Here is a 27,099-nt window from a genome sequence, read left to right as displayed (position 1 = left end):
CCTAATTCTGTTTTGAAATACATACATCGTATCTAAATTCTGGCAAAAATAACTGGAAATTTAATGTGCAAATCTGAAGATTCACTTGGAGAGAAGAGGACACGGGAGGGTGCAGCCTGCAGACCTTACGGAGTCAGTAAGCTCCCCGAGTCCACTCACGGCTTTCCTGGAACTGACTCGAGGCCGTTCTGGGATGTATGGGCACATACACGCAAGGCCTGGGTCAGGGCAGGGGTCCCACCAGGAGGGAGCTGGCCAGATTTCTGGCCTGTGGTGAAAGCCCGCACTGAAAACCACCGTCAAGCCCCCTCCTCACCCCACAAGAAACTCCTCAGGCCCGGAGCCCGATGAGCCCTCGGGGAGGCGCCGTCTGCACCCAGAGGACCCGTCTGGAATGGGCCGCTCGGCCCGACTGACCTCATCGGGGCTGGAGGCCTGGTAGGTGCGGTTGTCGTCGCTGAAATCCTGATCGGCCTCGGCGAACTCGGTCTCCCCGGCCGCGCCGCGGGCCTCGTACACGGGGGTCACGTTGTGACACAGGGCGACAGCCTTCACGGCCTCGTGGACCCGGCTGCTCACGCTTTTCCTGACCTTGGGCGCTGAGGACTGGGCTTTTCTTGGGGGTGTTGAACTGGCGTTGTTTCCACTGGCCTGAGACTGCATCTGTCAAACACAGGACGCCGAAGAATTAGAGACAGCAGAGCCGGTGCTGGGATGAGTAACATGCATGACTTTGACGGGCTGCTTAGCCTTAGTCAGGAGTAGACCAGCTCGAGACGATCACCTCTGCCATGCGCCCCACTGGGGTGACAAGCTACCCTTTTATCCTTGTACTACAAAGTGCTCCGACATTCCCCAGCTGTCAAGTAACCAAAATATTTGCTATAATACTCAAAATCTAACCATCTCCTTTGAGTAGATTCACTGTAACCATGGCACGAATTTGCTAAGTCCTTTCTAAAAGCAAAGTTAAAAACAGAATGGAATAGGATACTCACGACTGCTGTCGTTTCTCTTTAAAAAGTGCTGTGCATAAAGTGGTATACAGCTGGGCTTCCCTGGTGGCGCAGTGGTTAAGAATCCGCCTGCCAATGCAGGGGACACAGGTTCGAGCCCTGGTCTGGGAAGATCCCACATGCCGCGGAGCAACTAAGCCCATGCGCCACAACTACTGAGCCTGCGCTCTAGAGCCCGTGAGCCACAACTACTGAGCCCACGAGCCACAACTACTGAAGCCCGCGAGCCACAACTACTGAGCCTGTGAGCCACAACTACTGAAATTGTGTGCCTAGAGCCCGTGTTCTGCAACAAGAGAAGCCACCACAATGAGAAGCCCACGCACCGCAACGAAGAGTAGCCCCCACTCGCCTCAACTAGAGAAAGTCTGTGCCCAGCAACAAAGACCCAATGCAGCCAAAAATAAATAAAAACAAAAAACCCAAACATTTATTTTTAAAAAAAGGTATATAGCTAAAAGCAGGAAAACATGATTATGAACGTTCCCTTAATATTATGAACTCATCCAGCTTTGCAACAGTCTCTGAAGTTAGAGTGTCTGGTTTGTAGATAATAATCATCAGATACAATAATCACCGCAGTGGGAGGAAAAGTGACCCTCCCGTCATATTTCAAAACTGTTCCCTTGAAGCCACCACCTACTCCTCCGGATGTGCCTGACGGCCCTGGCCCTGGCCCCGCCCGTGTTCACCTCCTCCGGTGGGGGGGGCCTGGGAGGACCCCGACCCCAAGGCCCATCAGACACTTCTCCCCTGAACCTCAGGGGAACTCCCGACGACCCTTAGAAAGCCAGGCCCCTGCTTCTGGGCGGCTGTGCAGAGCCCATCAAATCACAGTGCCGGCTACTGAGGGGCAGCTCCTCCGCTCAGCTGGTGCCCCGTCCAGCCCGCGCCTCCGACCCACACCTGCGTCCTGCCTGCCCCGCCGCTAGAGCAGCCGAGCCATGCGGCGGCCTCTTCCTGCTGAACGTGCCGTGTTCATTGGCGGCTGCATCCTTTCACTCTACACAGATTCCACTCACGATCACGTCCTCCTCATCACCAGGTGCTTCCAGTGGGTAGACATGACCGGGTTACACAAGATCTGTGTTACATTACTGTGGACCTAGCAGACTAGTATCATCTTAAAAGTGAAACGTAAGGAATAAAATCAGTTTCACGTAAAAGGCCTGTCTGCCCAGCTAACCAACACACAGCTTTTAGTAAAAGGATTTTTAAAATTCTTAGATGGAATACTGTTTGCTGTATTTGTATGACTCATCTTTTCTGCTTTTAATTTTTTTTCTAGTAAAATAACTTATTTGGAATTATTAAAATCATATTCATGGGTAATATAAATTAATATTTTTTAAAACAGATGTTACCTGGTACTATTTAATCTAGACATAGATTACAAGGAGAAGGGAAGTCGTATTCCTTCCCCTTTAAAATATTTTCTTCTATTAATAAATATTCTAGGTTACAAAATACTCTGTATTAAAATGAATGACATCCAAATTAATAAAATGCTTGGTTTTAAGTGTTCATGCACGTATGTGTGCTTCTGGGCACGTATGACCACACATATAATAAATACATACTCATATAAGGTTTTCATTTGACAGCATCTCAAAAGTAAAGTACATGCCAGACTGGTGCACATTACAGAAAAAAGAGACAGTTTTCACAAAACTGAATATAAGGCTGACAACATACAAGGAAGAACTGCAGAGGGCAAGGGTAGTTCAGTCCAGTCTTCGTGAAACCAAGTGGGAAACAAAGGCCTGCAAACAAGAACCTGCCGACCTCGGCAGGTGAGGGCGCCGGTGTGGCCCAGGGAGCCTGGCGGCAGCAGGGAGACATCACAGCCCGTGAGCGCTCTGCGCGTGCCAACCCCACACACCTCGCTCAGCTCCTCAGGAGAGGAAAGGCCTCAGGAAGTGATCCTGAATCAATGCCCTGGGATGGCTGGGTTTGATGACACCGAATCAGTGACTGCAAGTTATACAATGGGTAAGAAGAAACCCAGTGACTGAAACACAAGCCCTACTTGGGAAAGGGCCGTGGAAACCACACAGCCGAAAATAAACTGGAAGGTGGCTTATATCCCCACCGCTCCATGGTCTCCGCCTGACCTGGGGCACCCAGTGGCCCTGACACACCTCACGTCGGGAGTCTGAAAGGTTGGGAGGATCCCAGCCCAGACGCCCTGGCAGAGAACGGATGCTGTAACCACCAGGCTGCGCCCTCACGTGAAAGAAACAATTCCTCTTCCTGTAGAGGCTCCAGTGAAAGAGACAAGATTGAGGTTTTGTCTTAAAAAACAAAAAAACAAACAACAAAAAACCCCTGTCCTTATCTCTGAGAGATACAGACTACATATTCACAGATGAACTAATGTGATATTATATTCAAGTTTCACTTCAAAATAACCATCTGAAGGACCATGGCTGTGATGAAGCAGGATCAGCCGCGCTGATAACCGTGGAAGCTGAAGGGCAGAAAAGTTACGGTTCCTACTTCCGTTTACTGAAAAGGTTCAACATATGTACCTTTAAAGAATATGAGAAAGCCTTATTATGAGGAAAACCAGAGGGATGGTTCAGACACATATTCGATGCAGGATTCCACTCAATACTCTTATTAAAAATACTATGTTTACTGAGTGATTTATACAAATAATCCACTAAGCAAATTTAACAAGAATAAACGATTTAAGGTCGTTAAGCCTATGATTATACAATATAGAAATTTTAATTTAAAATTAGTCCAAAAACTGTTTCTTGATTTATAAACGAACGATGAGTAAAGTAATGCCTTAGCATCATCAGAGAAGGTGCCACGTTGCAGGTCAAGCAGGTAACAGGCTCCGTGTCACTCAGCGGCACCGGGTACTTTTGCCAGAAAATCCCCTGCAGGACTGAACCGGCTCACCTGTGAGTAGGAATTCATGAGCTGGTTCTGGATCTCATCCATCGTGTCCGTCCCGTAAGACACGGTGCCCAGATGCAGCCGCTTAAACACCATCTCGTTCCGGGTGAGGGTTCCTAGGACAGAAGCAGCAAGGACACCGTCAACTCGGGTGGCCCGTCAGGCAGCTCGAGGCCGCACCCCACACGCCCCACGCCCAGGGCTGGACGCGCTCTGCACCTGCGAACATGCTGCTCGGCCACACGAAGCGTCCTCCAGCGTCGCCTGCACTATGTTTTCATTTCACTAGTGAGGACCAGAGCTTTCTTCCTGGAACGTCAGGTTCCCCTTCCAGTAACTTTTAGTAACGGCAAGGGTTCTGGTTCTGTGGAGAAGGTCTGGACTCTGTCTTCCAGTTCTGAGTCACTCTCTTTGTAACTACACCCTAGAACGCTGCCTGAGAGACCAGTGCATCGATCCGTTTCAAATAAGTCTATTTAGAAAAATTAAGTATTTTTCATTGAACAGAAACAATGCGTTTAGGCCTTGGCATCCACGTGTGTCGTATGGAGAGGCGGTGAGGAAGGAGAGGCGTTTTCTCTCCAGCTGGTCTCCAGCCTGTGAGCCCCGGTGCTGGCCCTCTGCATCTGCCCTGGCACTGCCCACCAACCCGGGCAGGTCAGTTTTAGGCTTCAGCTTCCAATCAGAAGATACACAACCAAACGCAGTGAAGTAACAGCAATGAACAGAGGGGCAGCAGAGGTAACGCCGTGTATTTCAAAAACTTGGTGAACTTCCATTAAGAGTGGCACATAAGGGCTTCCCTGGTGGCGCAGTGGTTGGGAGTCCGCCTGCCGGTGCAGGGGACACGGGTTCGTGCCCCGGTCCGGGAAGATCCCACATGCCGTGGAGCGGCTGGGCCCGTGAGCCATGGCTGCTGAGCCTGCGCGTCTGGAGCCTGTGCTCCGCAACGGGAGAGGCCACGACAGTGAGAGGCCCGCGTACCGCCAAAAAAAAAAAAAAAAAAAAAAAGTGGCACATAAGTTCCCAGTGTTATTTATCTTGTGACCCTGACAGGAGACCCTAAACACTGTGCATCTAGCACTTAATATGAAAACATACACGCACACAGTCTTGGCTGCTCCAGTTTTATGGAAGGAGGGCCACACAGTGTGCAGGGGGGACCCCCTGTGAAGCCCGGCACTGCGCGCTACGAGCTGTCCCCCCCAACCCTGTCCCCGGGATTTCTGCACTTGTTTCAAAGCACAGAGAAGGGTCACCCACGGGCACTGACGCAGTTAAGACTGTGAACACGAACAGAGGGCCACGTGGCCACAGTAGAAGCCGGACCTTTTACGTGTCTACGAGACGCTACAGTAACGAATCTTTGTTTTCTTTGGCCCACACAATGTTGAAAATATAATACAAACTGTTTTCATATCTACCTGTGACTCCGTGCCCTTTACTTAGGACTACTGTTCAAAGCAAAACAGCTCATTTGACAGGACTCCCCCCAGCACCCAGAGGTTATTTGAAAATAAAGGGAAAATCTATAATTTACAATTACTATTTAGAGATTGTTTTGGCAAACACTCTCAAAAGAATGTATATAACATATTATCCAGGGTTTCATAAATTTCAAAGAGCAGCTACTGTCAGGGATGCTTGTCAGTTTTATAAATTCTGCCTTTTACAAAATTCTATGTAGCCCCTTTAATAAATGGCTCCTACGGTTCTTTGATTAACAGAATCAAAATTACATAAGAAGTGCAGTTTTTTTTTTGTTTGTTTTTGTTTTTCTGTACGCGGGCCTCTCACTGTTGTGGCCTCTCCCGCTGCGGAGCACAGGCTCCGGACGCGCAGGCTCAGTGGCCATGGCTCACGGGCCCAGCCGCTCCACGGCATGTGGGATCTTCCTGGACCGGGGCACGAACCCGTGTCCCCTGCATCGGCAGGTGGACTCTCAACCACTGCCCCACCAGGGAAGCCCGAGAACTGCAGTTTAAAGGGGTCTTTCTGGTTATGCCATCCTCATTAAATAAAGAATAACTAACTTAAATACTAGGGTATATTAAATAATGTAGTTAGCAACAATTCAGCCTCCAAATGAAATAAGGAAGCTCTATAAATGCTTTATTTCAAAGATTTGATATGAAAACAACAGTTCTATTATTTACCTATGGTCAAAAGATAATGAAAATTTACATTGATTCCTATTAGGTTAAGTATGAAGTTTACCTCTATTACATGCACCCAAGTGGACAGTTCTCTGAGAAATGATCAAGTACGTTATTTAAATTAAAAATATTTTACGTCTCAGATTAATTGATGTGATTGAAGAATTTCATTTAGACTTTTTCTCTCTGATATACCTTGAATGTCACGAGGCAGGAAGTTACGGTGGGGATGGTAACTAGGCACACATGCTAAAGAGTTTATAACCAGGACTGTGGTGAATGACACTTCTTTTAACCTGACTTGTTATTACTAATAACTTAATCTGTACAGCAAAGTTAAAGAATATTACAACAAACGGCTGTACAGCTCCCACCAAGAATGAACTATTAATTCTCTAGGTTTTTAAAACCACCTCGTACAGGTAAGAAAGACCCTAAATAAAGAGGCCACAGTCCACCCGGCCTAGGAACATGGCCACCATTCTCCAGACACACCAGCAACTCTCACATTCCCCCATGTCTCTAATGAACTTGGAATTCAATCATTCGTTTGGCAAAAAACTCCTTATAAGGCATCACTACATGCTGGGTTTTGGTGGCGCCTCACAGAGATACTTTAAACTCTCAAGCCTCAGTGCTTGTCTGCAAACTAGAGAAATTACCACTGGTCCCGCATGGATATGGCGAAGAATAAAAAGACAAAAGCTACACCAAACGCTAAGGGTGACACAGCCTGACCTCTGTCACTTGAACCCAACACTGTGTAGTGATGACTGTGGCATCTTCCAAAGTTTCTAAGTTGCTAATAAATCATGTTTTCAATGGCTTAAAACTGATACATTTGAACAAATGACTAGCACTCCTCATCAAATAAATAATAAAATATTAGTTATTTTGCCACTTGAGTAAATGTACTCACATCCTGTTGGGTTGAAGAAACTGTAATATTTATGCAGACAGTCCTTCATGTGTCACATGTAATTACTTAACATATTAAGATGCATCATCAAAATATTTTTAAAATTTCAGTGGTGTTTGTACTCTGCAGCTGACTCTGTAAAGTGCTGAGCGGGAAGGTCCGTGCTAGGTTCGGGCTTTCTGTGCCCTCCTGATAGCAGGTAAGTATAAGATTCTACTGGTTACTGAAGGGTCAGCAATGCAAAATGATTTTTCAAGTCTTATCTTAAATGTTTTCATGATTCCAGCCAGTTGATAGTTTCTACAATTTTTGTCATCTTAATACAACAAAAGTTAAGATGTCCCAAATCTGAAACGTGGAAAAGGGCGGGGACTGAGAGAGGTGGGCAGTGGCCTCACAGTGACCTGAGCCTCGTGGCAGCTCTGTGGACAGAAAACGTGACAAAAGGTTTGTTTGTGATTCCTGGGGGAAAAAAAAAGAAAGCTGTAGCTCTTTATCAAAGCAGTTTTTTGGACTACAATGAGCTAAGCAGGCAAAAAGAAAATTAGTTTCCAAAGAAAAAGTCCTGCGGGCACCATTCTCCGGGTGGCGACAGATGTGATTCATAGCCACGCAGAGGAGGTGTCGGAGAAGCAGACACAACGCTTTCTGGTCAAACCTTCCTGGGCTGTGATCTGGCCTCAGACCAATACTCTGCAGGCTGCAGAGGAGCGGCTGCGGGACAGTGGCCCATCCGCACTGGGCAGGTCTTTCTGCAAAGATTCTGGTCAAGCAAAGTGACAAGGACACACAGTCAATGGCTGTATTGAAACACGGTTACTTAGACCTTATGGCGCAGGAATGGAAACAAAAGTTCTAAAAAGTGATGACTAACTTACCAGACTGCAGAGTACGCATCTGTTTAAAAATTATTCGACATTCTTTGATGCGGAGTCACATATTCTCTTTGCTGTATGTGAGGCTTTCTCAAAAGACCACGAGCCCTGCACTGCTGGCCTCTGTATGTGTGTGCTACCTCGACTAGCCCAACACCCCAAACGTCAGTCTCCCTCACATCCAGGCACCTGTGTCAGCAAACAGCTGCATCAGTGAGACCGTGCATGCCCGTCGTAACTAAGGCCCCAGTCATGGCCACCAGGCAGGAGAGGCTGCAGTGGTACCTCCGGTCGAAGGACACCAGTACACGCTCCGCTGCATGTGTGCGCACTGACTGGCACACACGTGCTCTGGTGCCCTTGGAAACCATGCAAACAGCGCTTCCCCACCACGAGGATGCCGTCCTATGAAACTCACACGTGATTCGAGTCTAAACAAAGTGGCGTGTTGGGTAACGGATGCTATAATTAAAATGTGTCCGAAAACCTGTTGTTTCAGTGGGTGTTTCAGGAATGGCTTTGTTCTATACGAAGATAAAAACTAACAAAGGAATTAATGTATTGCTTTAATAGGCTGCACCTGAGTCAAGTTTTAAAATTTATGAATCCTCGGCAGCGTTGCTGTCAAACAATGGCATTGTCGGGGTAGCCAGAGAGGAGGTGGAGGTCCTCCCAGCAGGTTCAGCGCAAACGACCTGTCCTCCGGGTTCAGCATCGTCTGCGCGTTGAGCACATAACGCCTAGTATTTCTGGTCAGTGTCAATATGCTCTGCATCCTGGCAGTGAACAGATGTCTACTCTTGTCGAATGAATTACTTTATGTTTCACGCACTGGTGGCCGCAGATGTGTCACTATAGCAACATCATTAATTTCAGATCTTACCGGAAATGTGCACTCCAATCAAACCTAATTATAGCACATCGCTTTCTTGTCCACGAGAAGGAAACTAGAATGCAATTACTGGGATACTTCATTTTCTATTCTGCTGTGGCAAATAAGAGACACCGTGATGGACGCTTCTCGTCAGAAAGCTTATCGATGAAGCACAAACCCAATTTACAGCCACACGAAGGACCACCTCACAGTTTCGGGAGCCACGCAAGGCTCCTGCCAACAGCTCATCCCTAACTTTCTTGGCTGATGCTTGGGCCACTGAGATGTTTGCCAACTGCCTTCCTCCCCTGCCTCTGACACCGACAGGAGGTGCTCCACAGACGGCGTTCATCTTGGGATTACTGAGAAGGGCCTGAAAAAAATTCTAGACCAAAAAATTCGAAAAAACCTCTGCACAGCTTCAACATCAGGAACAGATGACTTCTAGCATAAAGAGGCCTTTTAGAAAATTAAATGCAAAATATTTTCTCTAATAAATTTTATATAATTTTTCTGTGATTTTTAAAAAAAATCTCAGGAACCAAGATTATTTATTAAGCTAAAACCTTAAGAAGTGGTGTTCTTGCCTTTTAAAAGTAGCAGAGTGAACTGTGGGAAAAATGAGACTTTGTCTTTATGACTCTGGGCAAAAACCACTTATCCTTACCCTGAATGTAACTCCAATTCACCAAAGAAAAACGGAGGAGCTACAGAACAATAAACCCATTATTGTTTAAAATGCAAAATAAAAGTTAGCCTTTTAAGGACAAATAATGTCACAAAACCTTTACTTACTGATATCAAACAGCCAGAGACACAGAGCCTTGAGTTTACTGTGTGTTCTCAGGCATGTGCTTTCTGTTTGTAAATTAACATGAAATAATAGGTCAATATCATTCTAGGACCATTATATGCAGATTTAAAATGGCCACAAGAGGACTTCTGGTCCAGACCAGACCTGCTTCCCCCCGATAAGGACAACCATAAGCTCAGGAATGGTGCAGGAGGTACCCGCAGGAGGCCTCTGGAAGGTGGTAGGGAAGGCGGCTGGTGGGGCCCAGGCCCGAGGATGAGCCCAGAGCTGTGTCCGGCATCCCTGCTCCCAACCCTTCCCTTGCTCAGCGTTTCCCCGCGGCACCCGTCCATGCGGAGGTAAATGCCTGCACTCCGTGTCACTGCTGTGTGTTCTTGTAAGAACATGCCACAGTGTGCCGCTGTCCTGGCGGTGACTTTCTCTGTGTCACATCCGGACCGTTTGTTCTTGTGGCCAGAACATCGCTGTGAATATTCTGGTACATCTCCTGGTGCAGATGCTTCTTTAGGGAACAGACGCTGGGCCGAAATACCCAAGACCCGCTTTACAAGGCAGTGTGCCACGTGCCGCTCCACCAACAGTGAGTAGGACTTCCCCATTCGTCCTGTACTTGCAGACACGTCAGATTTTTAACGCAGGAGGAATGACACGTTCATTGCATTAAGGTGTCCTACTCACGAAAACAGGGTGCCCACCCATTTAACTAGGTCTCAGTAAAAGGTCTTTCAAAATTTAAAAACATACATCCACACGGTTCTTACCCATTTCTTGTTAAAATTTATTTCTAATTACTTTATACTTTTTTGTTGCTATTCTAATTGGCATTTCTAGAATTAAGTGTCCCAATTGTTGCTGGTATAGAGAAATGCAGTTTAATTTTGAATATTGAGTTGATATATGTAATTGAACTCTCTTACAATTCTAGAAATTTTCCTGATGGTTCTTTTTGGTTTCTATGTAAAAAAATCATTGAATTTGTTTTCTTTGGGAACAGTTCGCCTGGTTGAATTGGACTTTGATCTCATCTTGGTGGCTCCTGGCTTCTGACTGTATGTATCCACAGAGGCCAGGCTGCCTGGTGCTGTAAGCCAGGGGCTCGGGGTGGTCCTCTCTTGATGATGGGCAGCCTGGTGACTCCCTGTATCTCACTGCAGATCCTTGTTGACTATGAATTTAGTCTCTCCCCAGGACTCTGTTCTGGAGACATTTTCTTACATTTCTGTAGGATCTCTTCACGAGCCATTTTGAGTTTGGGTTTGCTGTGTTCCTGCTTCTCCATCAAACGAATTCCAATTTCTGGATCATCTAATGGTACTTTTGCTTGATTTTAGTATTGTTAAAGATTTATCCTTTAAAGTTTTTCCCATCCGTGCAGTGAGTTGGGAAGGCATTTTCTCTGTCTACCTTCTTGACCCTGAGGCTCTCAAGTTGTTATTTCTGAGTTATTTTGATTTATGGAGCATTACCTTACGGGTCAATTCCTCAATGTCTCACCAAGACAAGTCCTAATGAAAACCAAATACGATCCAACAACTGGATTTTGACTGAACTGCAGTAAACTTACAAATTCCTCATGAAGGCTGGCTGCTGTAGAATACTGAATTTTCACATTCGGGACACGGTACATCTCTCCACTAACGCCAGTCTTTCACGTTTCTCTGTCAGGTCTGGTCACTTTCTTCATACGTGCCCTTATGTTCCCCAAGTTTACGCCCACGTTTTACATGTACTTGAGCTATCGTGAATGCGATCTTTCTTCTTCAGTCTATTCTACACATAAGGGAGCTATTTTTATTGCTATTGTTATTTTAATTCGTAAGCTGCCACTTTACTGATTTATTTTTAGCAGTTCATTTCCTTGGTTGATCATTATATCTGTAAATATCTGTTTCTTCTTTTGGTTGTGGATCTTCTATTTCCTGTCTCACAGCAGTGGCTGGAATAATAAATGTTAAATCAAAGCATGGTACAGATTAGTCTTTCTTCTTCCTGACTATAGTGAGGACTCTTCTAATATTTTATTAAAAATAAAGTTTTTAATTTTATTCGAGACATATTTTCTTTACCGTTTATATAAATATTCTTTTATTTCTGGTTCGCTAAGAATTACTAGGAATTTACACCACGAATCAACAAATCAGAAAGGGATTTTAACCCTTAGATACTGCTCTTGTTATAGTTCTGGATTCAATTTGTCTTTTACTTAGTATGTTATGGATTGACAAGAATTCTTTGATGAAAGAAAGAAAAAAATGAAATAAGGACAAAGAGAATTTGGAGCATGCAAACTTAGGGTGGATAAATCATTTGTGGTGCAGCTCTTTAGGAGAATGTCACTGTTAAAATACTAAATTCACATATCTTATTGTTATTTTCTTCTAATAGCTCATAACTATCATTCTATAATAAACAAGTCCTTTTTGCTCTTAAGAAGCCAATAGAGAGGTGTAATACAGGTAGTTAAATAAAACAAAAACACAACTGTAAGGCTGTAGAAAGTGTTCAAAATACAGAAATATGTCTTTTAAATCTCTAAGAATGTCACATTTTGCTAATTCTGATGATACTCTTATGTTAGAAGATGAAGATTAGCTGGAGGCCAGTTTCAAGGGCTGAGTCTGGGGAGTTTCTTTTATTTAATTTAATTAATTTATTTTTGGGTCTTCGTTGCTGTGCACAGGCTTTCTCTAGTTGCGGCGAGCAGGGGCTACCCTTCATTGCGGTGAGCGGGCTTCTCATTGCGGTGGCTTCTCTTGTTGCGGAGCACGGGCTCTAGGCGTACAGTATTCAGCAGTTGTGGCACGCAGGCTCAGTAGTTGTGGCTCGTGGGCTCTAGGCACACGGGCTTCAGTAGTTGTGGCACGCGGGCTCTAGAGTGCAGGTTCAGTAATTGTGGCGCATGAGCTTAGTTGCTCCGTGGCATGTGGGATCTTCCCGGACCAGGGCTCGAACCCGTGTCCCCTGCATTGGCAGGCAGATTCCTACAACTTTGCCACCAGAGAAGTCCCGAGTCTGGGGAATTCTAACCGTGAATTCAATACTCTGTTTCTCACACACGTGCAGGCGCATGCACACACACACACACACACACCATAAACGTGTGTGGGCACAGACACGCCAGGACCCCCCCACCACTAGATGCCTCCAGAGGTGAACGCGCAGACAGCGGTACCTGTCTTGTCGGTCAGCAGGTACACCAGGCGCCCCAGCTCCTCCGGGATGGTGCTGGTCCGGACCACTGTGCCGGGGATATTCTCATCTTTCATAATCATCCACCCGTAGGCGGCTTTGCCCATGTCCAGGTTCACACGCAAACTGCCAAAGAAAACCCATCGCAGTCGTCAGTGTGAGCCAACACCTCACGTCCAGGTTTTCCATATGAATTTATTTACTTAAATGCACTGTCTTTAATTTGTATGGAATAAATAGGTCATATTGGATTTTAGACTTTAAGATAAATGAACGTGTTGACATTTGAGTCAACAGGCGTCTTTTCAGCCCAGAGCGTGTTTGCAGGTGCCGGTGAAGCAGGTGCTTCTACTTGGCCCTCCAGCCCGGTCTTTGATGGCAGCCGGACCTGGGAAAGGTGGACGTGGCGAAGCTCCCCATGCAGGCTCAAAGGGGAGAGCGCCACGTGGAAGGAAGTCGCTGGCCTTCCTGGGAATCAACATCTGAAACGGGTCTGGATATCTGGCCCGTCATTTTACAAAAACAAAGAAGCATCTCCAGTGTGATGAGCGCCCTGTGTGAGGGGAACAGGTTCCGGGGGGAGGACCGGGTGGGCGGAAGGCCCTCTGAGCGCGCGAGCCCCTGGGCCGGGCCCTGAGACCAGAGGACCAGAAAGGCTGAGAGCGGGGGGCGGGGCCAGCACGCCTCGCGAAGCCTGGACTTCAGGGTCAGAGCCACGACCCCCGAGCAGGCTGAGCCATGGCCCGAATTACGCTCTACGGTGGACCGTCCCGCACCGGCCTGGCATGCGCCATTCTGCTGGGGTGACTGATGTCCACGGCACCAGCACCTGTAAGCTGCCCTTCAACACGACGCTGACCGTATCCTTCCACCGACCAAGAGCCGCTGTGGCCCACCCGTGACAGGTGTACACACTGATGTTATATAATTTGATTAAATTGGATTATAAACCAAAATCAAGAGATCTGTTTTTCCACTTCAGTGAAATGGAATGGTTTTGAAAGACTGGATAGTGATGAATTGTTTTAAAAAAACATTTTTAATAAGGTGTGGGTGAGACAAAAAACAAGGAACTTAAATCTTCGGGAAGATTCTCATCAGACAGATCTGCAAAATCATTTTCCCTCCACCGTAAGGAAATCCAAAGTGGAAATTATAAACCATGCACTACGAATACCTCTTTGTATGAGGAAAACGTAGATTTTCAAAACATACTTAAAAAAAGGGCCAGAGCTCTACATTAACAGACTAGTGAATGAACATACATTTCTATGAATTAATGTAAAACGTAATGTAAACACATGTGTATGATTTGTAGAAATTCATTTTTCTCGCTGACCCATTTTTAAGCAGCCCCGTTGTGCAGGACGCGGGCAGGTGGTCCAGGAGGAGGGCCTGCAGGACACCGGCTGAGGCGCTCCGCCCGGGGACTGTGCTCTGCCCTGTGCAGGGTCCACTGACCTGTGGCCTCAGCACCCCCGGGACAAGCCTTCTGCGGAGCCCATGGAGCCATCCAGACCGCGACCGGCGTTCCCCGCCAGCCTGCATCCAGAGTCGTGCTGCACACGCCTGTCCCCCTCGCGTCTCCCCACACACTCCCAACACCTTAGACGTCTACGTGTTACTCTTTGACCCAACTTTTCCCCGTGAGTCTTTCTCCAAAACCCAAATTCCACATACACAAACTCCCCATGTCTGAAACCTGTTCCCTGGACACCCTCGCGATACCACCATCTCCCACGGGGGGGCAGACGTTGTTCTGTGGACAGTCCATTGGGGTCCCGTGTGGGGCTCCAGACTGCTCACCCTTATTCTGCTTCCAACCAGCAAGGGCCTGAATAAAAGCGCTCTTTCCTTTGATGCCTCTACCACACACCATCATCTCTGTGGATAACCACAGAGTTATTCTAAATACGAGTTCAGAATAGTTAGGATATTAGAGAACCGTGAAACAAAACAAAAGAGCTTGAGAACAGCAAACATTAGTGAGCATGTGGGGAAACAAGTATTTTGATGAATTGCAAGTAGAAGCGTAACAGTGGAGCCACTTGAGAGGACCTGGCAGCACGCAGTGAAATGAAGACTGGCCAGAGTGTTCCCGGACACGCCTCTTCCAGCCATCGGCCCACCAGGAGAAGCCCCGATGTGCGCCCAGCAGCACGTACTAGGATGCCGTACTAGGATGCCGTCCATGCGGTAATGATCATGAAAGCATCCAAGCCGCCCAGCAACAGTATAGTTAAAATTGGGGCAATAGCAAACCAAGGTACAAAGACACTTAATACAATCATATTTATGAATTTTTAAAAAATACACAAAACTTTATAATGTTCACGGGTCCCACCATATGCACCAAGGCCATAAAAACATGAACAGAAAGGACCCATCCCAATTTCAGGAGAAAAATCACCTCTGGGGAAGCCAGGAGCAGAGGGAGGGAAGGTCCATGACTTTATGACATCTACCTTCTTAAAAAGAAAAAGGATCTGAACAAAGACTGAACATGTTAAATCTATGGCAAACACAAGGGCATTTGTCACTAGACTCTGGACCTTTTACTTACCTTAGAAATTTCATAATTTATAATTGTATAGTAAGATTGCAACTTAAAACAAATGGTGGTCCATCCTACCTTGGACAGTTTTGTTGCAATCCTACCTGAAAGCACAGGACTGGAATAGAGTCCTTCCAAGCCTGGAATTCTAAAGAGCCCCCTTAAGGACACGCACTTAGAACGTACCACTGCGGGGAGGGCTGCTTGCTAGCTGTTCCCAGGGCAGCTCTCTCTATATTCCAGGTGTGTCAAAAATGTTCAGCTGTGTCTAAGTTTTTTTACATAGAATATTTTTATTCACAAGATTTTTATTTCATTTGATTAAAAGAATGTACAAGCAAGAAATGCAAAATGTAAGTGTGGGAAAGAGACTGAAATTTGGCTAACGAAAACCAGAAAATCAAAGATATCCAGGGGTGTGCAGGTAGGCAGGCAGACACCCAGGGACGTGGAACAATATTGCACTGAAATGACAGGGGCTGGCATGGAAAAATGTGCCACGGCTCAAGCTAACGCTGAGACACCTCCAGGAAGAAGCCAGCACAGAAGCAGCCCATGAACCAGGAAGGGCTCCCAGGGTTTCAGCGAAAAGAAAGAACCACCAACAAATGAGAGGCCCCTTAGCAACGGTGAAAACAGGGCCTAGATTTAGAGGTAAGAAAATTTCATTTGTTCAAGAGGCTAGAATTTGGAGAGCCAGTAAAGAAAATATCAAATCACAGTAAGGAACCAAACATCTGGCACAGGGATGTGGGCGTCACTGTCCCTCAAGGCGGGACGCGGATCGTGGGTGGTGGCCACTTTCACGGCAGGTAGGACACGAAAACGTGGGTGGGTGAGCGGCAGCCCTTCTGCACGCCTCCGAGGCAGGCTGGTGAAGCCCTTTAGTCAGCAAGGAGCCCCTCAGCCCCAGACCGTCACCAGGTGGACCACGGACAGAGGAATTACACCTTCGGGCATAAGCAGCCGGCCCTCGTTCATCCTCATTAACAATCAGACCTAAGACCACTCAGGCTCCAAGTTCTACCGGGAAGTCTGCGCCTCACCTAATTCTACCAGGAGAGCAGCAGACAGGATGGACCACCTCCACGTGCTGAAGCTGCTTGTGTCCAGCCCTGTGACCTGCCTATTCATAAGCGCACACTTGGAAGGCGATCTCCAGGAGTCAGTCAGCGAAGAAAGCCTGCTGGAGAGTCAGAGAAATTCAAGTAAAAGAATCACAATTCATTTGTCCATAACTTTCACATCTTACAGATTATAAGACCTGTACTGGTCAGAAAGAAAATCTCTAACTGACAGCGACACAGACCTTGTAAAGCAGCCCCTCGCTAGCTCCCGGCTCTTCCGAACCCTGCTAGGAGGGTGAGGACACGGCCTGCACAAGGTGACCTGCGGGGAGAGCACCGCAGTCCCCGGGCCTCCCCTGCCCCAGGGGCGCTGGTCCAGGAGGAGCCATCACCTGCACACAGCACCTGGCTTGTGTGAGCCCCAGGGGTCTCCCATCAGCTGTGGGGAGGCGCCCAGAGGGGTGGCCAGACAGGAGGAAAGGCTGGCAAAGTACTGGGGAGTGCCCTGATAACAGGCACTGAGTAGCGGCGGTCCAGGAAGAGTTCAGGGTGCGAGGAAGGTTGGAAGAAGAAAAAGAAGGATTTTACAGGACTTCCCTGGTGGTGCAGTGGTTAAGAATCTGCCTGCCAATGCAGGAGACATGAGTTCGAACCCTGGTCTGGGAAGATCCCATGTATCGCGGAGCAACTAAGCCCATGCGCCACAACTACTGAGCCTGTGCTCTAGAGCCCGCGAGCCACAACTACTGAGCCCATGAGCCACAACTACTGAAGCCCACAGGCCTAGAGCCTGTGCTCCACAACAAGAGAAGCCACCGCTCGCCGCAACTAGAGAAAGCCTGTGTGTAGCAACGAAGACCCAACGCAGCCAAAAATTTAAAAAGTAAATTAAAAATAAAATAAATAAATTTTTTAAAAAAAGAAGGATTTTACAGGGACTTATCTGTGATTTGGGTGTGGTCATAAGACAGAGTCTCTAGGAGTCAGGAAATAAAGTGAGAGTCAGAGTCACTTGGTAACACGAGGCCAGATGGCCAACGAACGAGCAGGAGCCTGGTGGGCACAGAGCAGGGGCAGGGCCTGGGTGGGGCATGTGACCCCTGTGAAGACGGCCCAGTTGGCTCCTTGGAATCGGGAAGACAGGGCTCTTCTCTGTGTGCTGTGGTCTCCTTGCAGCTTTTGGTTGAATTACTTTTGAAGACATCAGCCTGCCTCAGGGATCTCAAGGCAAGTGGGTTCCTATCTGCAGCCGGACGGGCCTTTCTCAAGAGCCTGCAGTCTGCACTGGGCATGGGGCTGAGCGGAAACCAAAGGAGCATCTCTCAGGTTCCTCCAGGTCGTGCTCCTGAGCTCCTCGGCCAGAGGGGGTTCACTAACACAACCACTGTCGTACAGAATTGTAAGAATATAATACTTCATGAAATACTACATCACAAATCAATACCACTGGAATCATTTAGGTTGACTACAGACCTAAATCCCCTCAAAGAATGTACAAAGCAGTAGTTACTAGTGAAAAAGGGAATGGAGATAACCTTCACATTCAGAAAAATAAAGCAGAACTACTGCAGAACACAAGTTCATGGTTTATAAGTGAAAAACTATTAAGGAAAAATACCTTCAACTAAGGACAATAATACCATATAGGTAGGAAGTAGAGCTTAAGTTTACTCTGGTTCACACGGTACATCTTGATCAAATGTTAGTACAATAATTTGCTTTTTAATGCAAAAAATTTCTAGCTCAAACTTCAAACACCAAGTTGACAGTAATTATAACCATATTTAACTTACAATAATTTGCTTTTTAATGGTAAAAATTTCTAGAAGCTCAAACTTCAAACACCAAGTTGACAATTATCATCACCATATTTAACTTACTTTTTAGTAATGTTCTAATTTTATGGAATTTTAAAACCCAGACCTCTATTCGACTAGTACTTTATAGTAACATGATTTGTGAACAAAATATATGTTAAGCCTACTATTTTGAGTGTTACATTAATAGATTATAAGGTAATAGATACCATATATATATTTAAGCTAAATTATGTTGCTTATTTAGCAACTGTGAAATTATCTAGAGACCTATTCCAAATAAGTGGAAAAGTCATTGCAATTTTAGATGGTCAGCTGAGCCAGAGGCAGTTGTGACCTCTACTGTTATAAAATAAGAAAAATGAAATAAACCATCTTCATGGGCCAGGGTGTTCAGGGGTGTCACGGAGAGGAACATGTATGAACCTGCTTCACACTACAGGAAGAAAGCACAAGGTTAATTTTAGAACATAAGATCATCTTAATGGTGGCACTTCCTTTTCCAAACAGTCTCATCTTACAGCTATAAAAGTGTCTGAGGAGGTAACCTGGATCCTGAATAAGTGAGGTGTACCTTGCTAAAACATGCAGTGCCACCCCACTGGTGCCCCATGAGGCCTGCTACATTTCAACTTAATTTGTTACAATTAAACCTGCAGCATTTATCAGAACCAGGTGAAACAGCCCCAGCTCACACCAGGCTCCGCAGGGAGTGAATCTACCCAAAATAATTCACACGCATTCCTCTGAAGTGAGACATATGTTTAGATCCTAATCTGAGCAAAAGAAAAGTCATTTAAATGACAAGTTTTATCTAAAGTAATCAAAACCTTTTCCTGTAAACTGTCATTTAAAGGAAAAAGCACAGATGCTATTTTATCTGAATTTCCCCGCCAAATTTTTCATTCTGTGATTCTTTAAAATTTTCATGACATACCATGGATGGCAAGGGATGGTTCCAAAATGTTTTCACTAGGTGAATTCACCCGTGGCCATGCACCGGGAAGGTAATATTCTGTTACTGGTTTGAACCTTTCTCCTGGGCTTCAGACTGCATATTCTATTGCCTACAGGGTATCTGACCTTAGATTTACCACAAATACCATTAAATGAACATACACACGATGGAGGCTAGTTTTCCCACTTCCTCCCTGTCCTGTGCCAAACAAAATAAGATCACATTTACTCTTGCTCAAGGAGGAGGAGACGCTTCTACCACCAATGAATGGTGTGATCTACCCGTCACCCAAGCCAGAAATTGGAAGTGATTCGAGGTTCCTTTTTCCAGATAGTCAACTCCTGTCAAATCAACCCCCTAAATTCTCCTGAAGCTGCTGCGTTGGGGGGAAGCATGGGTTAATGGAACTTTACAGGAATGACGTTACATATGACTTGTATGGATTCCTAATTCCCAAATGTACTAGTTCCATGATCTGGGCTGATGACAGACTTGACCCTTCTGAGCCTTGGTAACAGCACCTGGAAAATGCCACGTGTCAGCAACAGCGCATCAAAGCGGGTGACTGAGAGTCATGCTGGTGGAGCAGGTGATCACTGGCCCTGAACAGCCAGAGGTGGTTTCATAGAAAAGGCAGAGCTGAAATGGAAAGCATGGGGGTGGGAAGCATGTGGGTGCCACCTAGGAAGGCAGGGGCTCAGCCAGGCTCCGGGGCTCAGAAGGAATGGACGTTCCGTCACTGGCGGATCGGATATTTCCTCCAGTAGGCTAACTGCCCCTGTGATTTGTATCCACTGCAACACACAAGAGGATAAACAAAATGTAGTCTTGGGTCCCAAGGAACAGAAAATCTAGTCAAGTATGAAAGGTAGTTGAAATTGGTAGAAGCAAAATTCTAAATCACATTATCAAGTTTTGGAGTGGGCGTGGGTGGACTGGGGATTTGAAATAAAGCAGTGTTTCAAAAAATAAACTGAGCCTCAGTGTCCAAGGTGGACAGAACCAGAGAAAGCCTGAAGGCCAGAAGGCGAGTAAGGAGGTGGCACAGGCTGTGGGCTTGGTAAGCATGGGTCCCGCGGTTCTGAGAGCGTGTCTCCCACGTCAGGAGGACGGGCACAAACCCAGAAGTTTCCTCAGGGGGAATCAGCCCATCTTCTCAGGTCCCACAACAACCAAATACTGATCAGAGGGTCAAACCCTGGGGTGAATGGAGACAAAGGAATTCAGGATTCTCCCAGCATTCACAGCGGTTTCAGGCTGCATGTGGGGGGGCCTTGCAGGGCTGTATGTGCGCGCGTGCATGTAAAACATCTGTGTAGCAACAGTACAAATACACACTGCAGAAGTGAGGCCAAATAGTCTGTGTCAATTATGTGAAAGGGTAAATATTCCTATTAAAAATAGCACGTCTCTCAGTTTCTAAACAAATAAATCAATATACTAGTTACAAGCAATTTAACAGATACACCTTAAAGTGTCTCCAAAAGTCACAGGATGAAGGAACAGCAAAAGGAAACAGGGCGAACACCCCCGATCCGGCAGGATCTTAATAACGAAGCTGCTGGAGGGAGAGGCTGGGGCAGAAAGTCAGGAGCCTCCCCGGGGCTGCAGAAGCTCAGCTCAGCTCGGCTCTCGTCCCGAAGGGAACACTGCCCACAGCAAACCCACGCAGCAGGGCCGGGGGGCTGGCAGGAGGCGGCCCCACGCTCTCAGAGCCTGCCCTGCCCGGCCAGTGGGTACGGCCACCCCCGTGCTGGGCCTGGACAGTCCACACTGCATGCAGGCAAGCAGTGGCACCGGGAGGCTGGTGCCCTCTCGGGAGTTTTCCTCAACGGGTTGGAGAGAAGTACTCCCTTTTCACGAGCGTAACTAAGCAAGCAGAACGTGAGCCCGAGGCCTCCAACGCCATCTGTGTAGCCAGGTGAGGAGGGCGCTCGGCCAGAGGGAAGCAGAGTCCACAGGCGCGGCCGGGATCCCTGTTCCAGCCACACCCAGACAGCAGCGGCCCGTCCTTCCCCAGGGGCTGTCCCGCACGTCCGTAATCCCCCTTTGCCTTACGCTCACATCAACTAAAAACTGCATCAGTAGCTCTTTCTTGAAGAAACACCATAGTCTAGTGAAAAGGCACATGAGGTAGTAACTGTATGGATAAGGTGGAAGAGGTGCTCAGCGTTCTATTAAAAGCCAACACAAGCTGACACAAGAAGCTGAATGTAAGAAGAGCCAGACGGACGAAGGCACACAGAGCAAAGTCACGCTCTGGGCCCACTGTTCTATACACAACTTCGCCCCGTGGAGAAACAGGTGAGAAAACTTGAGGTGCAGAGGCTGGGAGACCTGCCCACCGCCATAGCTGTCATGGCATCAACGCAAGAAAGCAGACTCACAGCCCCTGATTCAAAAGCCTGCAGTCTGCCTCTAAGACAGATACTCACTCTCACAGATCAAGGGTGCTTTTGAATAACTTCTAATTTTGAAATAGTTTAGACTCACAAGAAGAGGCAAACAGGACAGAGAGTCCCGTGTGCTCTTCACTTGCTTCCCCTGAAGGTAACATGTTGCACGACCACTGCGTGTTATCCAAACACAGACCTCATGCGACAATACGGTTAACTCAAATGCAGACTTGATCCAAGCTCTGCCAGCTTTACACGCACTCTCTGCTCTGTGTCCCACAGAGAGATTCCCATCACCACCGGGTCCATCCGTCTCCCCCAGGACACAGACGTTTCCATCATAACAAGGATCCTCCTCCCCCTCCCCCTCAAGAGTCACACCTGTCCCAGCCCTACCCCTGGCAACCAGTGATTTATTCTCCACCATTACACTTTTGTAACTTCAAGAATGTTATGTCCAAGTTATCATATGGATCAACAGTTTATTCCTTTTGATTGATGGATAGTATTCATTGTATAGATATACTATAGTTTGTTTATCCAAGTGATATTTTTTTAAAAGCCTTCATTTCCCAGGTTTGCTATGATATAGTTGTATTTTGTTGTTAAAAGAAAGCTTGGTGCATTCTCAAGAATAAGGCTGATCATATTTGAGACCTCAAAATTTTAGGCTGGAAAGTACTGCCATGGAAGTTAATCAAATTTGTATAACTTCCTTTACACAAAAATTGCAGGGAATTCCCTAGTGGTCCAGTGGTTAGGACTTGGCGCTTTCACTGCCATGGCCTGGGTTCAATCCCTGGGTGGGGAACTAAGATCCCACAGCTGCACAGCACGGTCAAAAAAAAAGAAAAATTGCAAAAAAGTTCTGTGACCTAGGGTAATGGGAGGTATTTTATTTGAACCAATGTTCCCACTGAAAACAATAAGAAATACTGTATAATTTCTTTTTTAATTCTTAAAAGAAATAAAGAACTGAGTAGATAGTGAGAAATTTCTGGACTAAATCCAAATCAGCTACCAGAGAGGTCAGGGACCATACAATCTCTTTTGCCCTGAGAGCACACACCCTCCCCAAGAGTTTGGACTTGCTCTTCCATAGACCACCTGTGCAAGGAGCAAAAGTAAAGACCAGGAACATCAAAAGGTGGAGGTCCAACAAGAGGGCCTCCTTCCCATGATGGGTGGGGCCATGAAGGGCTAACTGTCAAACTTAGGGAGAACCTGGACCAAGGCACCTACACGTGGCGATGGAGCCAGGCTCACATTTCCTGAATAATTCAGTAACTGTGAACCTTGAACTTGGATGAAGATGTTCCAAGACAGGCAGTACCTCCAAGTACACAGTTTAGAAGCAGGGTATTTGTCTTGGAAAAACATACTTTCATCTTTTATTTCAAATGATTCCTATAGTTAGCTTTTTAAATATAATTGCAAACAAACAAACAAAACCCAAATAAACCACAGCACAACAGCAAATGCCACACAGTACACAGTCAAACAACATACCATGAACAAGAGCCACAAGGAAAAAATACAAGAGAACAAAACTGCGAAAGGTATCAGATATTACACGTGACAGACACAAACTATAAAACACCTGGATACACAAGAACAATTAGAAGAATATTTGCACGGAATAGGCAAATATAAGAATGAAAGTCAATGTGATATAGAAATTGAATAAAATTTTTTTTTTTTTTTTTTTTTTTTTTTTTTTTTTCGGTACGCGGGCCTCTCACTGTTGTGGCCTCTCCCGTTGTGGAGCACAGGCTCCGGACGCACAGGCCCAGCGGCCATGGCTCACGGGCCCAGCCGCTCCGCGGCATATGGGATCCTCCCAGACCGGGGCACGAACCCGTATCCCCTGCATCGGCAGGCGGACTCTCAACCACTGCGCCACCAGGGAAGCCCTGAATAAAATTTTTAGAACTAAAAAAATACCAATAACTGAAATTAAGAAACTGATTAGCTAATTATACACAGTCAAAGATAAAATTAGTGACTTGGAAGACAGGGCACTAGGAATATTATTTATTATTAGAATAAAGCACAGAGACAAAAAGGTGGGAAATACAAAAGTAAAAACAGGAGAAACAAAGGGTACAGTGTGGATATCTAACCAACCTTGAAAGAAAGGTGACAAAATAGGGCAAAGGCAGTATTTAAAAAGACAAACTAAGAATTTTCTTGGATGAATGAAAGAAACCTATCTACAGTTTCAAGAATAAACATTCATCTAGACATCATATCAGAGAGCAGGACACCAACAACACAGAGAAAATCTGAAAGAGGCTGGAAGGGTCACAGGGGAGTAAGACTTAAATGGCAGCTAGTAGACAGCAGCCATGGAAGCCAAAAGAGTAAAATAATCATGACAACTTAGAAATTTATACACAGGTGAAATTATTTTTCAAGAAGAAAAGCCAAGCAAAAATCTAGAGAGTTCCCAACAAAGACCAGCACTAAACAAAAACTAAAAAAATAAATTTCTGACAGAAGGAAAATTATTCTACATGGAAGGTGTGAAACGCAACAAGAAAAACAAAACATGGATAAACCAAAATTAAGAGGGAATCTGTAAGGATTTCCCAGGTGGTCCAGTGGTTAAGATTCCACGCTCCCAATGCAGGGGTTCCGGGTTCGGTCCCTGGTCGGGGAACCGGATCCCCCATGCATGCCGCAAACTGGGAGTTTGCATGCCGCAGCTGGGTGTCTGCATGCTGCAACTAAGAAGTCTGCATGTCGCAACTAAAGATCTCTCATGCTGCAACGAAGATGCTGAGTGCCACAATTAAGACCCAGCACAACCAAAATAAATAAATAACTAAATAGATAAATAAATATTTTTTTTAAAAGAGGGAATGTGTAAAACACTAATATCGGGCTTCCCTGGTGGCGCAGTGGTTGAGAATATGCCTGCCAACGCAGGGGTCACAGTTTCGAGCCCTGGTCCCAGAAGATCCCACATACCGCGGAGCAACTAAGCCCGTGCCTGCAACTACTGAGCCTGCACTCTACAGCCCACGTGCCACAACTACTGAGCCACGTGCCACAACTACTGAAGCCCATGCACCTAGAGATCATGCTCTGCAACAAGAGAAGCCACCACAATGAGAAGACCGGGCACCACAAGGAAGAGTAGCCCCTACTCAACACAACTAGAGAAAGCCCGCAGCAACAAAGACCCAACGCAGCCAAAAAAAATAATAAATTAAAAAAAAATTTTGAATATTTAGGTACAGTTGACATACTTCTGGAAAACCATAACTTTTCCAAAACTGACTCAAGAGGAAATTAAAAGCCTGAAAGCAGCTTTTTTAACTCTTTAAAGTTAACTATTTAAACTATAACTATTTAAGAAATATATTTAAACTAGTAAAGAAATCAACTCTGTCAAACATCTTTCCACAACAAGAAGTTTAGGCTGACATGGCCTCCTTGATGTAAATATGTCCAAGAAATAAATAATTACAATTTTAAACAAAAATATTTTAGAGAAGACTCATCAATATATTTTATGAGAATAGCATAATCTTGATGCTAAACGCCAAAAGAATGATGTGAGAAGGAAAGTTATAAGTCAATCTCACTCATGTAAACCAATGCAAAAATTTCACAGAAATTACAAGCAAATGGAACCTAGTAATACATGAAGGCGTATTATACCATGACCAAGTTGTGTTTTCCCCCCGAAAGAATACAAGGTAAGTATAGCATTAGAGAGTCATTCAGTTTAATTTAGCATATTAATATATTAAAGAAGAAAAAATTTTAATGAAAAATCATCTCAATAGATTTAGTAAGAAGTATTTTTTAAATGATATGAATGATTTAAAAACAACATTTAGCAAATAGGAGTAGAAAAAAACTTCTATTATATATTATAGAAAAGGGGTTCTGTAAAAACTTGTAGCACCCTTACTGATGAAATGTTGAAAGCTTTGCCTTTCACATTGTAAACAAGAGAAGAATGTCCATTATCATTACTTCTACTTAAGGTTACACTATAAATCATTACTATGGTGAGAAGGGAAAGAAAGAAATGGTGCAAAAAACTGAAAGGAAGAAAGCTGTCATTATCTACTGATTACAGAGAAAATCCAATAGATTCCAGACTAATAATTAAAATCAATAAAGTTTTACCAAAATTGATGGATTCAATCATTTTATAGAAATCCACTTTATTTCTCCATACCATCAACAAATATATAGGAAACAGTTCTTTCAAAAAACAGTATTTATTAACAGCATTTAAAAAATATCAAATATCTAATAATAGCTCTAACAAAAGTTGTGCAAGATTCCTATGGAAATTTTTTTAAATTTTGAGATGTTAGAGAAGACCTAAAATGATGAACAGATATGCCAGATTCGTGGTTTGGAAGATTTACTATTAAATAGAAATGACCAAGGAGAGCAAATATGGAGGAAGGAGTTGTTTTTATCAAATACTGACTTATTATAAGGGCTTATGAACTAAGGCACTTTGTTATTTGGTCAGCAAAGTACAACCAGACCAGAACAGGGGACCCAAAACAGACCTGTGCATATATGAAAACTTAGTACGTGATGGAGGGGGCCCTAGATCATTGGGGAAAAGAGTGTTTTCTGTAAAGGGTGTTAAAACGACCGGTATGGGAAAAATATGTGAAAATACTACTTCACACCATTAAGAAAACAACAGACAACAAGAAAAAGAAAAACGCTTCCAGTGGTAAAACATAAAACTGATAAGCTTTGAGAAGTTAACACCGGAGGACAGCTTCACCATCCTGGAGCGGAGGAGGATTTCTTAAACATACAGAGACTGAGAGCCAGCAACAAAATAGAACTATAAATCTGACTGTGTAAAATTAACAATTTTATTTATAATTTCACCCCTGGGTGAGTAAAAATTCAAGCTAGGGATTGAGAAAGATTATTAGCAAAACCAAGAACTGAAAAAGTACTAACATCCAGAACACATAAGTAACTACAAACTGCCCAGCAAGGCAGATTCTGTAACGTTTCAAGAGCTGAGAATAATTCTCTGTGACTGGATGTTCCACCCTCTGGACTCACAGCTCCACAGCCCTCTGCCTGGCCCATGCCAGCTCTGGCCTCTGATTTCTTCTTCTGTTTTCAAAACGCAGCACATGTTTACAGCTAGGAAGCTCTATCAGCCCATTTTCAGCCTGCAGAATTTGGGATTCTGACAGGCTTCTTATCTTGTCCTGTCTCTGTCCCTCTAGTCCAAGCTGGCAGTGTTACTGCTGGTATAATATTCTCAAAACCTCTGTGGGGTTCTTGTGTGTGTCACGGGGGTCCACACGTCCACACAAAAGGCTCCTCCACAGGTCTTTGTTGGACAACCCCATCTATTCCTCGCTTCTGCTGAGATGGCTAAGTGGGTCCATGAGTACCACACCTAATCTCTTCAGCAAAAGGCTGTCCAGTCACATCCTTGGACTCCTCTCCTGTGCACGCTTTCCAAACGCTGAATCTTCTACTATTAGCATCTTCTGCAACCTGGATAGGCTGCAAATTTCCCAAGCCATCAATACCTGAAGAT

At 45.4% G+C, this 27,099-nt stretch overlaps 1 protein-coding gene across 4 annotated transcripts in view; it reads right to left on the bottom strand.

Moving 5' to 3' along the window:
• Positions 1-27,099, bottom strand: part of ATP9B (ATPase phospholipid transporting 9B (putative)) — a 206,763-nt gene that overhangs the window by 39,375 nt on the left and 140,289 nt on the right. For all 4 annotated transcript variants that reach the window (XM_082641455.1, XM_082641453.1, XM_082641454.1 and 1 more), the window contains 3 exons: positions 12,737-12,879; positions 3,930-4,042; positions 418-663 (listed from right to left, as the gene is read on the bottom strand). In XM_082641455.1, the coding sequence (XP_082497581.1) occupies positions 418-663; positions 3,930-4,042; positions 12,737-12,879 (502 nt within the window). The remainder of the gene's footprint in view (positions 1-417; positions 664-3,929; positions 4,043-12,736; positions 12,880-27,099) is intronic.

This window comes from Mesoplodon mirus, assembly GCF_964341445.2.
Source record: "Mesoplodon mirus genome assembly, chromosome: 13".
Classification (NCBI taxonomy): domain Eukaryota; kingdom Metazoa; phylum Chordata; class Mammalia; order Artiodactyla; family Ziphiidae; genus Mesoplodon; species Mesoplodon mirus.
Note: the sequence above shows the minus strand (reverse complement) of the source record. Positions and strands in the feature narration are given on the sequence as shown.